We start from the raw sequence: 18,088 nt of genomic DNA, 5'->3' as shown, positions 1-18,088 counted from the left end.
TTTCTTACAGTTCAGCACTTTCCCCAGGTGCGTATGCGTGTCTTGTTCTTTTTTTTTTTTTTTTTTTTTTCTTTTGCGGTACGCAGGCCCCTCACTGTTGCGGCCTCTCCCGTTGCGGAGCACAGGCTCCGGACGCGCAGGCTCAGCGGCCGTGGCTCACGGGCCCAGCCTCTCCGTGGCATGTGGGACCTTCCCGGACCGGGGCACGAACCCGTGTCCCCTGCATCGGCAGGCGGACTCTCAACCACTTTGCCACCAGGGAAGCCCGCGTGTCTTGTCCTTGAAGAGTGAGGCCACCAGGTCTCCTGAGGAGTCTGTCGGTGAGATCTGCTCCAGCCCAGGGGCCCAGTGGGGAAGACAAGATGCCAGGAAGGAGAGAGCACTGGGGGCAGGGTTGGGGCAACCCCAGAAGAGGCCTGTACAGAAGCAGGGAGACCACAGTATGTTCTGCCCAAACAGCAGTGTGGCCTGAGCACAGGTCAGGGAGCCAGGCGAGGTTTCCAAATGAGTACTGCCTTCTGTCTTAGAGGTTAATTCTAGCAGCATTACTGGAAGAAGGCCTGATGGAGGAGAGTAGAGACAGGGAGACAGGAAGCTGCTGGAATGGTCTGGAACAGATGAGTTTCTGGAGGTTGATGTGAAAGGCATCGGGGTCGAGTGAACAGGATGGGATGACCTTCATGAGGGGTGCTGGGTGCTCTGAAGGTACCATGGACTTGAGCTGGAAGAGGGCACTATGCCCATCTCCGAGATGAATCAGGGACAAATGTTCTCAGTCCTCAGGTTGTTTCAGTAGAGGAGAGACACCCACACACCCCCAAGCTCCCCTTTCCACGTTCATCTTCCCTTTTAGGAGACAAAAATGAAGGGATGCCCAGTTTCTCTATTACAGTTTACTTCATGCCAGAAATGAAGGACAATCTCTAAAAATAAACCTACTAAAGAGGCCACAGCGCTAGAAAACCCTAGTGCATTACCTGGGACCCAGGCCCACACTTGGGGTGTGACTGGGGCCACTCGACCCAAGTGGACAGATGCTAAACCTGCCCTTCAGATGGAGTCCAGTCTGGGGTTCCAGGTTGTCTGAGTCCAAGAGGTTGACCATCAGAAGAACGCTTGTGGCATTAAGAGCTTCAGCAAAAAGTCGGGCCAGGCAGCTCCTGCACATCTGTGGCTGGGGTGGCCCCGAGTGCACAGACTCATGACCTGGGAAGACACTCCAGGAGCAGCCTCAGGTCGCATGTTCTGGTTCAGCCAAAATTTGTAAGCGTGCCCGAGCTGTTCTTCAGGCAGAGGGCTCGTCAGAAGTGGGCAGTGACTCCCGTGTAGCCATTTCTGGCGTGAGGAGCAGCCCTCACTCTCCTAATTTGTCCCAACCATCAAGCTGGAGCACAAAGGAGAGAGGAAACTGGTTATCTGAAAACATACCTGGGCACATCTCAGGGCCTGGAATTGAATTATTTCCTAAAACGGAAGCTTTTCTGTCTGCAAATGCTGCTGTTCAACCAAGTTAAGACGATGCCAGCAGGGCTGGGCAAAACTGGGTGGCTAAGTGGAGGGCTTCGCTTAAGTAACCAGTCAAGATGTACTCAAGTAGGTTCACTGTTTGGAAAAGTAATCCATCTTAGACTTCAGCTCATCCCTTAGTGTTTATTCTTGGACAGCAACTCTTTTAAAATAAGTAAACCCCTAAAATCGTAACTTTACACAAATTTCTGTGGAACTAGAAAATAGCACAGGTCAAATCCTATAGGACTATAATTCTAAACGTCTATAGAGGCTACTTGACTTTGTCTTGCTGTTATATGGAAGTAGGAAGTCAGCCACCCAAGGCTCCTGTGTAAGCTGCCAGGCGGATCTGACCAAGATCTCTACTCCCCTGTGAGCAAGGCATCTGCTACGGTTCCTCTCGAGGTGTAAAGTGTAAGCATCCGTATTAGCCGGACTCTGCTTCCATTAAGCGACCCAGCAATGTGACTTTAACATTTGACGGTCTTTATTTCCTCCATATAATGAGATGAGAAATGGCACCATCCTACATCTTATCCCTAAGAGCCAAACTCTGGATTGAAAGGCAATGATGTCTAATGTCATGAAAACAATATAACTGCAAAGTCTTATATCTTTAAAAAGCCTCATATTCTTCTTGCTTTGGTTCAAATTGGTAAGAAATCAGGCTGTAGCCAGAGGCTGGGGGCTTTTGCCAGTGGAGGTGAGAGGAAAGGGCTGACTCATGGCCCTGAGTCCTGAAGCAGCCACAGCCAAAGGGTGAGAGGTTTCCCAAGATAGCAAGAACATAACTTACAGCATTCTAGTGAAGTTCACTTTCAGCAGTGTTATACCTGGCTGTAATAAATAATCCTCTTTGAGACAACTGGACTTAAAATGCTTAATGCTGCCCCCTGTAGAAAATAACCCCTCACGTCAAGGCTACACATGCTAACTGATTCTCATGGGAAACTGCATCTTCTGTAACTTCACTTGTTTATGGGACGTTTGACATCTAGAGAGATCAAGGCTCTCTCACTTTCTACGCTCAGCAGATGACACGTCAACTCCTCTCACTCTGATTATCTCCTAGAAGCATCATCCCACACAGGTTCAGGGAACTTCAGAATCAATCTTATCCCGGCATGCTCCTTTAGCTTGGGGTACAAAGACAGCTGAAGTGTGACGACCGCAGAACGACAGCCCTGTCTGCCTGGACCCTCATCTCCACTCTGCCACTCAGCAGGAACGAAGCATCAGTTTCTTCATCTCTAAACAGAGGTATTAAGAATCACAGCACCCGACTCATAAGCACATAGATGGCGCCAAACAGTGCCTGGTACAGGGTTAACAGCAACATTACCTATTACTGTTACTGTTTTAGCCAAAGAGGGCGCCATTCCAGGTTGACCAGACCCCAGAGTAGAAGAGATGGCCCCTCCCGTGACTCTCAGCAGTCCCTACCTTTCCAGTTTCCCGCTGGATGAGGTCCCGCATCTCCTCCGTCCAGCCCAGAAGCTCCACCAGCCTTTTCACACCGTGAACCACGTCCCCCAGCTGGACCACATCCCTGCCCCGAGGATGCCTAGCCAAGGACCCCACCAAGTCCCGGTTGACGAGCAATCGGGGCACCGAGCTCCTCACGGCCTCAGACAAGCTGGCGAAAGGTTCCACCTGAAAAATTGCCCAAATGTGAGGAGCACACTGCCCGCCCTCCCAAGCCCTCGGGACCTTTCTGCCACAGCCCCTGCAGCCTCGGAGGGACAGCACAGACTGACAGCGAGACCTTGGATATGGAGAAAACCCAGCATCCGTTTCATTTCTTCAGTAGCACTCCCACCGCTGGGTCTCGATGCCCTTGTTCCCCGACCCCAGCCTCCCTCTCATCCACGCCCCCTTTCTCTTCCGACATCTCCTGGGTCCTGTGGGTCTCCCTGCTGAAGTTCACGCACACCACCTTACCTGCCCTCCTCATCCACACTCACCAGTGACATGGCAGCTCATATATCTGGTCTCACTCCCTGAGAGCAAGGGCCCGGCCCCTCACAGAGGGGCCACCACTGAGGGGTTCCTGACACACACACTGCAACAGGGCCTGGCACACAGCAGGCAGATTCACTGAAGAAACACACAGCTCTGGGCCTCTGACTGGCTGGGGCCCCAGGCACAGGTCTTTCTGGCCCCTCTGCCCCTTGGTGCCTGCATCCAATCAGGCCCATTTCAGGGTCTCATCACGTCCTTTAGAAGTCTCCTGAGCTTCAAATCCGGATGCATCTCCCAGGCACCTCAAACACACGTGTGCAGGACACTCAGCATCCCTGATCCAGATTCCCCCTCCCCAGAAAAGGCCCTGACCCCCACGAAGAGACAGACACCTCTCTCTTCGGTCCTCAAAGTGACGCCAGGCTCCGAGTCCAGCCGTTCCCTCTCTGCCGTCTCTCATAGCCCCGCAGTCTGACTGTGCCCAGCCTCCCGGACATCTGCTCACTTCAGTCCCTGTCCCCAAGTCTCTCTGATCCCGAGGATGACCAGCTACATCCCTGGTTTAACTGCCTCTACACAAGGTCGGTCTCTGTGATACGACCTGGGAGACCTGCTCCCGCCTCACGTCTCCCACACCCCTTCCCCTTGCGCACTGTGCCCACCTGCACTCTGGATACCTCCAACGCTGAGCGTCCTCCCTGCTCCTCATTCTAGGCCTGGAACACCTCTGCCTCCTCGCATGTTGAATCCACTCATCTTCCAGAGGTGTGGCCCCAGAGCATCTGTCCCACCATCCCACCTCCTCTGCCTCGCTCCGCCAGCCTCCTCCCCACATGTCTGTGCACCGCAAGGCCTGCTGACAAACCTCCAGAGAGGTCCCAAGGATGAGCAGCAGGTCTGCCGTGGGGAAGTCAGCCAGATGCAGCAGGAACCTGTGGGGCAGCATCTCCCCAAAGAATACGATGTCGGGCTTCACAACGCCAGTGCAGACCGGGCAGCGTGGGACCGTGTCCACCATCACGTCGGCCTGGGGTGACACAGAGAGAAAGGGGGCCCAAGGAAGCTGTCACAACACACTTTAAACGGAAAAGGCAAAAACAGCTTCTTATTCAGAAACCGTCAAACGTTCCACAGCTGAGACAGCAGCACAGTGAAGCCCCCTGTATATAATGGACCCAGCTTCAGCAATTATTGACACTCTGCCAGTTTCATATAGCACCCCAGAATTGGGGGAGCTTGCAGTATTTGAAAGCAGATCCTGGACACCATACGACATCCAGCGCATTGAACGCTACGCTCTGCACCTGGGGTGCTTATCAGAGGTACGCGGGTGCTGAGGAAACACAGCTGACCTTGGAACGATACAGGGGTCAGGGACACCAACCCTCCGCACAAATGAAAATCTATACAGAACTTAGAGTTAGTTAACCCTCTGTACAGATGGTTCCTCTGTATCTGTGGTTCAACCAACCATGGATCAAGTAGTCCTGGAGTACACATTTATTGAAAAGAATCCACATATGAGTGGACCCACACAGTTCAAACCCGTGTTCAAAGGTCAACTGTACTGATTATATAGTCCTCAGAAGTACTCTGTAGGCATTTGGCCAACAACAGGCATTACTCAATTTGTCCCTGATTTTAGCTGAAGTGATCCTGACATCATCACCTTAGCCCTGAAGACATTCAGGTTGGCTTTTAGCTGAAGTGATCCTGACGTCATCACCTCAGCCCTGAAGACATTCAGGTTGGCTTTTAGCTGAAGTGATCCTGACGTCATCACCTCAGCCCTGAAGGCGTTCAGGTTGGCTTTTAGCTGAAGTGATCCTGACGTCATCACCTCAGCCCTGAAGACATTCAGGTTGGCTTTTAGCTGAAGTGATCCTGACGTCATCACCTCAGCCCTGAAGACGCTCAGGTTGGCTTTTAGCTGAAGTGATCCTGACGTCATCACCTCAGCCCTGAAGACGCTCAGGTTGGCTTCAACTCACTGACTGGAGTTATGAGTCACAACATTTTCCACAGACTTCTCCTTGCAGGCCAAGGTGAAGCAGATGTAAGCTATTATTATATCCTGCTACACCTGGATTCATGCTTGGGCTAGACATTAGAGGGGGAAACTAAGGAAAAAGACACCCGGCTTCTAAGATAAACCTTTACAGCTAATGGGATTTGTTTTTGCAGGCGGAACCCAGTAAGGAGCAGCAGAAACAACAGACAAAAGAGATGGGCTGGTCAACGACTTCAGATATTCGCAGATACAGATTAGAAACTATATTATGGGTAAATTTTTAAAAAGACAGGCTTGAAATATCTATTGGAGATAGAAAGCTATACAAAATAATGTTGTGGATTTAAAAAAGAACCAGATAGAACTTCCAGTAATAAAAAGTAGAGTATCGAAAATTAAAGCTCAGTGGAAGGGCTTTATCCTCTATGACAGAATAGAATATCGATAAACTGGAAAGTAGATCAGGAGAAGAACTCAGAATGCAGCACAAAGAGGAGCAGGATGGGTGTAGAAAAGAGCCGCCAAGGGCTGCGGACAGTGTGAACCAGTCTCAGAGGTGTTTCACCCAAGGTCCACACAGAGAGGACAGGACATGGTGGGGCAGTCACTGTCTGAAGGGATCATGACTGAAGATTTTTCAGCAAAAATGAAAGATATCAAACCTCAGATTCAGAAAGCTCTACAATTTTTAAGCATAATAAACAAAAGGAAATCCATACGGAGACAAACCATAGTAAAGTGCAAAACTCCAAAGAGAAAAGTTTTTTAAAATATGCAGAGAATAGATAGCAACAGACTGATTCTAAAGTTGATATGGAAAGCAAAAGACTCAGAATAGCCAACACAATCTGGAAGAAGATGATCGATGAAAGAAAAATATGGTAAGTCAGGCTTCATTAAAATTAAAGACTTCTCCTCTGTGAAAGACAATGTCAAGAGGATGAGACGACAAGTCACAGACGGGGAGAAAATATGCAAAAGACACATCTGATAAAGAACAATAAGAAAATGGGCAACCCAGTTAAAAACTGAGCCCAAGACCTCACCAAAGAAGATATACAGATGGTAAGTGAGCACATGAAACAAGTTCAACATCATATGTCACTAGGAAATTGCAAATTAAACAATGATATTCCACTACACACCTATTAAGAACAGCCAGAATCAGAACACTGACACCACCAAGTGCCTATGAGGATGTGGAGCAACAGGAACTTACATTCACTGCTGCTGGGAATGCAAAATGGGGCAGCCCCTTGGGAAGACACAAACTAAACACAGTCTTACCATAGCATTCAGCAATCACGCTCCTTGGTGTTTACCCAGAGGAACTTATGTCCACATAAAAACCTACACATGGATGTTTATAGCAACTTTATTCATAATTGCCAAAGCAATCAAGATGTCCTTTAGTAGGTGAATGGATAAACAAACTGTGTTACATCCAGCAAATGGAATATTAGCCTAAAAAAAAAAAAAAGTGCTTATCAGGCCATGAAAAGACATGGAGGAACCTTAAATACATAATGCTAAGTGAAAGAAGCCAGTGAGAAAAGGCTGCATATTGTATGATTCCAACTCTATGACATTCTGGAAAGGGCAAAACTATGGAGACAACAAAAAGATCCGTGATTGCCAACCTAAATGTCCATCAACAGAGGAATGGATAAAGAAGATGTAGTACATATACACAATGGAATATTACTCAGCCATAAAAAGTAACAAAATAATGCCATTTGCAGCAACATGGATGGACCTAGAGATTACCATACTAAGTGAAGGAAGTCAGACAGAGAAAGACATATATATGATATCACTCATACGTGGAATCTAATTTTTTTAAAATGATACAAATGAACTTATTTACAAAACAGAAACAGACTCACGATTTCAAAAACAAACTTATGGTTACCAAAGGGGAAACGTGGTAGGGAGGGATAAAATAGGAGCCTGGGATTAACATACACACACTACTATATACCAACAAGGACCTACTGTATAGCACAGGGAACTCTACTCAATATTCTGTAATAACCTAATGGAAAAGAATCTGAAAAAGAATGAGTATATGTATATGTATAACTGAATCACTTTGCTGTACATCTGAAACTAACACAACACTGTAAATCAACTACACTCCAATAGAATTTTTTTAAAAATCAGTGGTTGCTAGGGGTTGGGGGCAGGAAGGGAATAGGGTTGACTGATTAGTGGATACAGGGTTTTCCTTTGGGGTGATGAAAATATTTCGGAATTAGATAGAGGTGGCGGTCGCACAACACAGTGAATGTACTAAATACCAATAACTGTACACTTTAAAATGGTTAATTTTATGTTATGTGAATTTCACCTCAATAAAAAATAAAAGACAGGATCCTGTGCCACGTTGATATTTCAGAATTTCATCTTTATTTAAGATTTTCCACTCTATCTTACTCTACTTTAAAAAACCCATTCTAGGGGCTTCCCTGGTGGCGCAGTGGTTAGGAGTCCGCCTGCCAGTGCAGGGGACACGGGTTCAAGCCCTGGTCCGGGAAGATCCCACATGCCATGGAGCGGCTACGCCCGTGCGCCACAACTACTGAGCCTGTGCTCTGGAGCCCGCGAGCCACAACTGCTGAGCCCGCCTGCCACAACTACTGAAGCTCACGTGCCTAGAGCCCGTCACAATGAGAAGCCCACACACCGCAGCGAGGAGTGGCCCCCGCTCGCCGCAACTAGAGAAGGACCGCGTGCAGCAACGAAGACCCAACGCAGCCAAAAATAAATTTAAAAATAAATAAATTTATAAAAAAAAAAAACCCATTCTAGGGACTTCCCCAGTGGTCCAGTGGTTAAGAATCCACCTTCCGCAAGGACATACAACGGAGAAAAGACAGTCTCTTCAATAAGTGGTGCTGGGAAAACTGGACAGCTACATGTAAAAGAATGAAATTAGAACACTCCCTAACACCATACACAAAAATAAACTCAAGGGGCTTCCATGGTGGCGCAGTGGTTGAGAATCTGCCTGCCAATGCAGGGGACATGGGTTCGAGCCCTGGTCTGGGAGGATCCCATATGCCACGGAGCAACTAGGCCCGTGAGCCACAACTACTGAGACTGCGTGTCTGGAGCCTGTGCTCCGCAACAAGAGAGGCCGCTGTAGTGAGAGGCCCGCGCACCGTGATGAAGAGTGGCCCCCGCTTGCCACAACTAGAGAAAGTCTTCGCACAGAAACGAAGACCCAACACAGCAAAAATAAATAATTAATAAACTCCTACCCCCAACATCTAAAAAAAAAAAAAAACTATTAAAAAAAAAACTGTACATAAATAAATAAATAAATAAATAAATAAACTCAAAATGGATTAAAGACCTAAATGTAAGACCAGACACTATAATACTCTTAGAGGAAAACATAGGAAGAACACTCTTTGACATAAATCACAGCAAGATCTTTTTTGACCCACCTCCTAGAGTAATGGAAACAAAAACAAAAATAAACAAATGGGACCTAATGAAACTTAAAAGCTTTTGCACAGCAAAGGAAACCATAAACAAGATGAAAAGACAACCCTCAGAATTGAAGAGAATATTTGCAAACGAATCAACAGACAAAGGATTAATCTCCAAAATATACAAAGAGCTCATGCAACTCAATATCAAAAAAACAAACAACCCAATCCAAAAATGGGCGGAAGACCTAACCTAAATATACATTTCTCCAAAGAAGACATACAGATGGCCAAGAGGCACGTGAAAAGATGCTCAACATCACTAATTATGAGAGAAATGCAAATCAAAACTACAAGGAGGTATCACCTCACACTAGTCAGAATGGCCATCATCAAAAAATCTACAAACAGGGCTTCCCTGGTGGCGCAGTGGTTGAGAGTCCGCCTGCCGATGCAGGGGACACGGGTTCGTGGCCCGGTCCGGGAAGATCCCACATGCCGCGGAGCGGCTGGGCCCGTGAGCCACGGCCGCTGAGCCTGCGCGTCCGGAGCCTGTGCTCCGCAACGGGAGAGGCCACAACAGTGAGAGGCCCGCGTACCACAAAAAAAAAAAAAAAAAACACAAAAAAAACCCATTCTAGGATAAAGAAGATGTGGTGTATATAGATATATACAATGGAATATTACTCAGGCATTTAAAAGACTGAAATAATGCCATTTGCAGCCACATGGATGAACCTAGAGATTATCATACTAAGCAAAGTAAGTCAGAAAGAGAAAGACAAATATCACAGGATGTCACTTTTACGTGGAATCTAAAACACCACACAAATGAACATATCTACGCAACAGAAACAGACTCACAGAGAAAGAGGACAGACTTGTGGTTGCCAAGGGGTAGGGAGGTGTGGGAGGGATGGATTGGGAGTGTGGGATTAGCAAACGCAAAGTATTATATATAGGATGGATAAACTACAAGGGCCTACAGTACAGCACAGGGAACTATATTGATGAAGGAAAGTCGTAACTGTGGGGAGCAGCCAGAAGTGTGCGTGTGTTTGTATACACATATCTTCCCTTTTTCAAGGCCTGGAACATTATACACCAAACTGTTAAAAGTGGGCTACAGAAACTGGATGAAGGCAGATTCATTTCTCCCTATATATTTCTCTATTGCCTTATTTTTTTTTTAATCTGAAAAGATCCTATGGCCCAATAAGTTTATATTTACAGGTACTGGGAGTTGGGACTTGCACATTTTTAAAAATTGAAGTACAGATGGTTTACAATATTGTGTTAGTTTCAGGTGTACAGCAAAGGGGTTCGGTTATACATGTATATATATATGTATGTATACATATTCTTTTTTCATTCTTTTCCCTTATAGGTTATTAAAGCTATTGAATGTATAGTTCCCTATGCTATACCGTAAATCCTTGCTGTTTGTATTGCCTTAATTTTTTACAAGTACATATTAAAAACATTTTCCTAGTATTACTGTTCTGTTGTCCTTCCGACATAATGCTTATGCAACACCGCTTCTCCAGCTTACTCCCAGTGAGAAAGGCAGAAGGGAGAGAACTGTCGGTGTGACAACTCACCCAAAAGTCCTCCCCTGGGAAGGGTCTTCGGCAGACGGTGCAGGTGGCAGAGGCAAAGGATCCATGAGCTTCAACGAGCTTTGAGGCAGGGATGCCAGACGCTGAAATTCAAACCAAAGCTAAGTGCTGCTGCCCCCAGCTTGGGCGGAAGCCCCTTAGTGTAACCTCTGGGCTGAGCAGGCCCTTCAGGAGTCACCGCCCTTGGTGGAAGCCCGACGGCCCCGCCTCTGTCACCTACAAACGACACCCCGCTGATCAGAATAACCTCAGGGGTGAGGCTCCAACATGGAGCCGAATCACAGTTAAAACAAAGCCTGTGAAAACACAGTAGAAAAAACATTTAAGTCCAGATAAAAGTACACCCAATACTAAGAAAAACATTTTCTATGCTACAGACACCTAGTAAAAGTGAGAAAATATTATAAATACATTTCCAAAAACCTGTAGAAAAACAGACAAAAGGTAACTTATCATGAAGTTTTTGTTATCACCATGAGCTCTGGAAGACTGTAGGTACACAGACTTGGTCCTAGCTGCAGTGGTTTCCCACTGTCCTCACTGTACACACGCCGAAGCTCACAGCCACACACTCCCGCCTTCCCACAAGGCCTGCCCTGCTGCAACTCCAGGAGAGAGACTGTCCCCATGGGGTATTCACTGCTGCCTATGTGGTTCCAAGCTGTAGAGCCCTTCTAGCAAAGAAACATTTTCCTGGAGTCGAGATAACTCCATTTTTCAAATCACAACACACCCACAGCCTGGCTGAGCTGCCGCTGGCTTGCTGACAGTTGCCTGTCAGCACCTGTCAGCGTCACTGCACGTAAGAAGAGGCCCCGCCAACTGCTTCTCTAGGGTGCACGGCCAGGGGTCCGTATGACAGTATGACCCATGAATCACTGGTTGTGGCCGCCACCTAGACAGTCAGGAAATCACCACACACTGAGTTTGATGAACTTAAGGAATTATGAGTGATTTTTCTGTGTGACAATGATATCATGGTTGTGTTTTAAAAGTCTTTATCTTCTAAAGATATCCATTGCTGGATTTATGTATTAAATTTATGATGAGAGGGATCTGCTTCAAAACAGCTGGGGGTGAGAGAGAGGTGGGGGTAGGACACAGATTAAACAGGACGAGCCATGATGAGGTGATGAGGACATGAGGATTCATTACATTCTTCTCTTCATTTTTGTGTGCTCGGAAAATCCCATAATGAAAACTTTAAAAAAGAAATCATCAGGGGACTTCACTTGTGGTCCAGTGGTTAAGAATCCGCCTTCCAATGCAGAGGACATGGGTTTGATCCCTGGTCGGGGACCGAATATCCCACATGCCACGGGGCAACTAAGCCCACGTGCCAAGACTAGAGAGCCTGTGTACTGCAACTACTGAGGCCACGTGCTCTGGAGCCCGTGCACCACAACTAGAGAGAAGCCCACACACCGCAACAAAGATCCTGTGTGCCGCAACTAAGACCTGATGCAGCCAAATAAATAAATAATATTTTAAAATATATACATATAAAAAGAAAAGAAAAGAAATCAACGGATCAGAAGCTCCCAATGTCAACTTTAGTTCTATCCCAAACTCACAGCCCGGAAATGGGTCCACCAATGAGGTCCCAACAGTGATACTTAAACACACAGAGGACATTTTGGCGGGCGGGGGGGGGGACAAAGGCAAAACTTTTTGGCTCAAAATCAGTCACAAGGATGGGGAATAAGCACTGGGCCTCAGCCCTACCCAGAAACAGGCACCTAAGCCTTCCCTGCAGGAGTGAGATGTGAGACAGGACGGAGGTCTCACCTCTCTCAAGCCCATCGATGTTCTGTGTGTAGAGCCGCAGAAGCAGCCCCTTGTCATGGAGCAGTCGCAGGAAGTAGTGAGTGGCATTAGGCCTATAGTTCCCAGGGTACAGCTCCTTGGCAAAAGTGAAAAACGGCGTGGGATCGCGAAAGAAAAATGAGAGCTCAAAAATGGCCTCGGGGTAGGGGATCTTGTACTGCTGGAGGTTGCTGTAGTATCCGGTCCCTGGAGATCTGCAGAGAGAAGCAAGAGGCTCTGAGCCCTTCAGGAGAGAGCCCCAGGCAGCCAGGGAGGAGCACGGGGACCGCACAGGCACCTGAAGTCTGGGACGCCGCTGGGTGTGCTGATGCCGGCCCCCACCATGACCACCACCCTCTGGCAGGCTCTGGTTTTAATCAGCTCAGCAATGTCCTGCAGGAGAAACTTCTGACCGTGGCCTCCACTTCCAGAGACACTTGAGGCACCGGCAGAAAAAGATATGGGCCTTCCTCCACCTGCAATACTGACAGGAAAAGGAGAGCAGTCACGTAACCGATGATAATCCAGTTCATGCTAGCAAGAATGAGCCATGTCTCCCCTCCCCAACCCCACCACTGAGAATGACCACACACTTCCCTCCTGCCCCCCAAACGACCACCTTTCTCACCATGGATAAAATACAAGCTCAGAAATCAAGACATATTTCCGGTTAATGGCAACTGTGCAAATAAGGAAAGTATCATTTCACAGTTCCTGTTATCAAAGGCTAGTGCTGAAGGCTCAAGCCGGAGCCAAGGGCATCCCTTTGTGGGGTCTCTGGGGATACTCTCTGCAGAGCCATACACCCTAACATACATACCTGGGACGTGACAAATACTCAGTGACATTGAAAGAAAGTTAAACATCTCAGACTTTACACCAAATATTACCAGGATGATAAGTGGGTTCAAGAGACCATTCCAAAAACAAACATTCATATCCTAACAGTGAGCGATTCAAACCGCTGCAGAGACTTCAACGTCCGCAACTACTCAGGAGGCTGCTCATGTTGCATGGCAGCCAAACAAGTCGCGGAACCCAGGCAATGCAGTGGGCAGACTGGACCTCGGGGTCTCCCCGCAAAACTCCAGAGACCAGGAGCTGAGACGCTCTCAACAAGTTTAACTGTCAGGGGTATGAGGTGCTCTTCCACACACAAAAAGAGCAAGACACACAATAAACAAGTCACAGGCTTCGGAGAGGCATCGGGACTCGATAAGTGACTCCAAACCCAGGAAAGCACCAGGAAGGAGACGAGGGCAACACAGACAGCACAGAGCCTGGAGCGACACCTGAAAAACGTCCCACTGAAGCAAGTCTGCAGCCACTGGGGGCGCGCAGGCTAGAGACGAGTGCGGGCCTGAAGGCCTTCTGGGTTTACTGATCCGCTCTCGGGGCCCTCATCTGGCAGCTGCCGGAGCTGCAGAACTTCATCACCGCCTGGCATCACTGGCAGCTCGCCCAGAGTTCAAGACAGCCAGCCCCACCACACAGGGCACCTTCCTCACACCCCAAGGGCTGGCAGCTACCACACCCATCCTCCAGGAGAAGGGCCTGGTGACCCGCCTCCAGGACATCGCCCTCCACCCTGACAGGAAAAGAGATCAAACCAACTGAAACGACAGCCCTCCCCAAATGATCGATAAATCTAAAGTGAATACAGACATAAAAACAGGAAACAGAGTATTTATTTTACTCATTTGTGATACAAGCAAGAAATACGCACCCTAAAAGCACATCTTTAGATACAAGTCAGGACAACCCAGAGCTTATCTTCCAGGAGTGCGACCCTAACTCACTCCCTTGTTTGCTCTGTCTTTGGTTTTTCTCTTGTTCCTGAAAAATCTGCACAGACCCACCTGCTTACACACGGCTGGTGAGGTCTGCCCAGACGCCCTCTGTCCGCCAGAGCACCCTAACATCTTAGCACGACACACCGCGCCCCAGTGATGGCTTCAACCCCGCTACTCCCTCTCACAGACCCCTCCTTTCCTGGTTCTTGTATACACCCTACACCCAGCTCCTTTGCCTGAAAAGACTTTTTTCCACCTCAGCATGTCCAAAGTCTCCCAGAGTCAAGGCCACCTCCTTCGTGAAGCCACTGCTGAACCCAGTGAGAAGTCACTTCGCCTCCTCTGAGAGGTGACAGTACTGGCTCCCCCTCCCCCCTTAGGGTGCCCATCACCCCTTCCCTTCCTGCACTCTCACACCCCACTCTGGGTAAATGACAGTGCAGCTCAGGGGCTTGCTGGCCACTCAGTCCATCTGTGATGCCTCTCCTGACACACAAAGCATCATCCTGGTTTTCCAAAGAACAGACCTCAGAAAGGCGTGTAATGAGAAAGAGGAACGTGGCAAGGGAAGGCAGGGCCGAGGGCACCAAAAGGAGAGGCAGAGCCCTAGCTCACTGCCTGTCTCACCAAGCCGCTCAAGCAGCCTGAGCCTCGGCTGCCGAAGCTAAAAGCAAGGGAGCCAGAGACGATTCCTACAGTCTTTTGAAAAAATCCACAGCTGTAAAGCTCCCAGCAGAAAGTACAGGAAATAGATGCAGCAGGGATAACGACGCTTCCCCACTCCTCCCCAGGCTCTCGCAGAGAGGCCCCTAGACTCTGAAGAAAGTTCTGCTGCATCAAAGACTTGCATAAAATCACCTGTCAAGGCAGCTCTTCTGAGTGCAAAAGTCAACGAAATCTCCTAAGAGGGTTTTCCAATGAAAACCAGTCAGATGGTTAGGAAGGAAAGAGAAGGTTCTGGTTCCAACCACAGCTATTAAATGCCCCCCTGCACACAGCATCAACAACATCTATTCACCTAAGGTCCGCACCCAAACATTTACTGAGCTCCTCCTAAATGCAAAGTATTATGAGAAATGCAAAAGGAGTGAGAGGGAAGTTGTGATACTGTGATTTATAATAAATATATATTTTGGTCTCTGTCCCTGAACCCTCTGAATTTCCTAAGAGCAACGGGAGCGTCTTTCGTTACAATATTTGGTCTTTTGGCCTCAGTTCCTAAAATCACTTCAGAGCCGTGAAGGTGAAATGCGTGTCTTGTTATTCATAACAAGCCTCTTACAACTACACTGAGTTTATGTTAATGAGGTGACTATTGGAAATCCCCTAAGGATGGGGATATAGTTGCCAGGGGGACCGACCACAATTAGAGGGTTGGAGCCTCCATGGAAACCCAAAAGGAGGGGGGTTCAGAGAGCTGCCAGGTTGGTGAACCAGAAAGCTTCCACGTGTCAGGCCCTAAACTCTGCAGGGACAGAAGCTCCTGTATTGGGAACCCTTCCAAATCTCGCCTTATATACATCTCTCTCCATCTGGCTGTTCATTCATATCCTTTAATATCCCTTATAATAAACCCGCGATCTAGTAAGTAAACTGGTTTCCTGAATTCTGTGAGCCGCTCTAGCAAGTGAATCCAACCAGAGGAGGGGTTCGTGGGAACCTCCGATTTGCAGTCAGTTCATCAGAAGCACAGGAGAACCTGGACTGGCAGCTGAAGTGGTGTCAGTCTTGTGGGACTGAGCCCTTAACCTGTGGAAGCTGGTGCTATCTCCAGGCTGACAGAGTCAGAATTCAGTTAAATTTGACACCCGGTCGGTGTCTGTGGAAAAGTGGAGAGTTGCTTGCTGGTGTTGAAAAAATACCCATGTTGTAGAAGTCATTACCATTGTTGAGTGCCTACTTGCGTGCAAGGTATTACTCAGGGTACTTGATGTGTAGTTCTCATCTACATAAGTAAAACGTCTGTCGCTGAAAAACACCCAGCAGAATTTTACCGAATGTCTAGAACATACTGAATGACTTAAAGTATATGCTACATGGAATGAGAGTTACTGGGAGTAGGGGTGCTCTGAGGGGCAAGCATGGGTGCTGCCTGGGAAAGGGCAACAAAGGGCAATTTCTTAAAAGAGCCCTAAAAAGGCACAACTTCCAACTTGCAGACAGCCTGTGCAAACGGACTGCTCCTCGCAGGCACCCTCCAGCCTTCTGCTTGCTGGTGGGGGCAGCGGGGTGGGGAGAGCGGGAGCAGGGTTTACTGAATGATGGCGGTCTCCTGATCGGCACCTGGTGGCCCGGGGCACTATTTTAGCCATGCCCCACCCACACAACTGCCTGCAGATTCTGAAACTGGAATAAGCTCCATGGAGGCAACAGTTTGTCTGACCCCTGCTCCATCCTAGCATCTAGAACAGTCTGGTAGATAATGAGTCCAATTAAAAGTTTCTTGGATGAAAGAAAGACTTCTCCTTGGTATTTCTTTATGAAACTCTTCGATATTTTTGGTAGTTGTGTAAGAAGGCATTAAATGAACGTACCATTATTTACGTAAACACTTGACCATTAGTGGGCATTTAAGTTAGTTTCCTAACTACTCTGATTAGCAACTATGGGCCTTAAGATTTTTCCACTTGTAGGTTCAGTTCCTAGACAAGAACTCAAAATGTGCAATTATTGTGTATGAACCTGTGAAGGGGTATAAACATACGCTGGTGGGAGTATTAACTGCACCACCTTTATGTGGGGCCAATAAAATGCAGACGCATAAGTTCCACTACCAGAAACTTATCCAAAAAGTGAGGTACAAACAAGGTTATTCAACACAGCATTATCTGTAATAACTAAAGATTAGAACCCATTTCAACAAGAGACTCGTTGAAGTATGAAACATCCATATAATGGAATTCTACAGATTAGTATAAAAGGCTCAGAAAACATTTATGTTTAGAATGGAAGTAACTCGAAGACATGTTAAGTAAAAAAGGACAGGTACAGAATAGATTCTAACTAAAATGGGGGCGGGATGTCAAGAATAAACAAGTAATGTTGCTTATACACGCCCAAAATACCCCGGGAAGAAACGAGAAACCAATGCCATGGGTGTCTCCGGAACACCCTTCAGGGCTGCGTGAGCAGGGACTTGCCATTTTCAGGTCCTCCGATCGTCCCGCCGACCACGCAGGGGGAAGCCTGACTCCCCCGCTCGCCTGAGCGGGTCAGTCTCCGCCCTGGGTCCCGCCCGCCACCCCCGCCGCCGCAGTCACCCGGAACAAACCGAGGCCGGCGGGTCCAGGGCCGCGCACCTCCCAGGCCCCAAAGCCTGAGGGCGGGAACAACTGAACAAACCCACAGCGCCATGTTCCTCCAGAGCCCGCAGCGTCAGGTGCCCAGGGGTCACGTGCGCGCTCCGCCCCCGAGCGCGCCCCACCCCCGAAAGTCCCTCCCCTGAAAGTCCGTATCACACCCTCGCGCTCTCTTTCCCCGTCCCCCAGCGCGCCCCGCCCCTCTCGGTGCACCCTCGCCCCGCTCCCGCAAGCCCTTACCACAGCCTCGCGCTCTCTTTCCCGGCCCCGGCAGCCCAGGTGGAGGTGGACGGAAGGTGGGGCCGGTTTCCTAGTCTGATGATCTCCCTCCTCTGGTACCCGAGACCAAACCAGGAACCTGCATTTCTCTACCCTCGCTCCCACCTTTTTTCAATTGAGATGGCGATGATAACTAACACTTTGGGAGTGCTTTCAATGGACAGGCATGATATTTATACTTAGTCCTCGCAAGCCACTACTAGGAAGGTAGTATTGTTATCATCCCACTTGAATCGGGAACACTGGGTCACAAAGGCCGAGGCCACACAGCCAGTCAATGGCTGGTTCGACCCAGGCGCCCGTACTCTTCAATGCCAGAGTAGCACGGCCAGCTGCCAGGGGATTCCGGAACAAACCTTGAGGAGAACTCTGC

At 48.3% G+C, this 18,088-nt stretch overlaps 1 protein-coding gene across 7 annotated transcripts; it reads right to left on the bottom strand.

Annotated features, from left to right (window-relative positions):
• Positions 1 to 878: 878 nt before the first annotated feature.
• SIRT3 (sirtuin 3) lies at positions 879 to 18,055 on the bottom strand. Of its 7 annotated transcripts, XM_032639257.1 has the most exons (8): positions 17,409 to 17,539; positions 12,643 to 12,828; positions 12,327 to 12,559; positions 10,521 to 10,621; positions 4,337 to 4,498; positions 2,953 to 3,162; positions 2,306 to 2,346; positions 879 to 1,384 (listed from the first exon to the last, which is right to left on the bottom strand). In XM_032639257.1, the coding sequence occupies exons 1-8, from the start codon at positions 17,489 to 17,491 to the stop codon at positions 1,363 to 1,365; spliced, it is 1,038 nt and encodes a 345-aa protein (XP_032495148.1). In that variant the 5' UTR covers positions 17,492 to 17,539; the 3' UTR covers positions 879 to 1,362. The 7 variants fall into 7 exon arrangements, with proteins under 7 accessions (XP_032495148.1, XP_032495149.1, XP_032495150.1 ...); XM_032639258.1 differs by lacking the exon at positions 2,306 to 2,346; XM_032639259.1 differs by lacking the exon at positions 17,409 to 17,539 and adding an exon at positions 17,677 to 18,055 and having other exon boundaries at positions 879 to 3,162.
• Positions 18,056 to 18,088: the final 33 nt, after the last annotated feature.

Source organism: Phocoena sinus, chromosome 8 (assembly GCF_008692025.1).
Source record: "Phocoena sinus isolate mPhoSin1 chromosome 8, mPhoSin1.pri, whole genome shotgun sequence".
NCBI classification, from domain to species: Eukaryota; Metazoa; Chordata; class Mammalia; order Artiodactyla; family Phocoenidae; genus Phocoena; species Phocoena sinus.
This window is presented reverse-complemented; position numbering and strand designations above follow the sequence as displayed.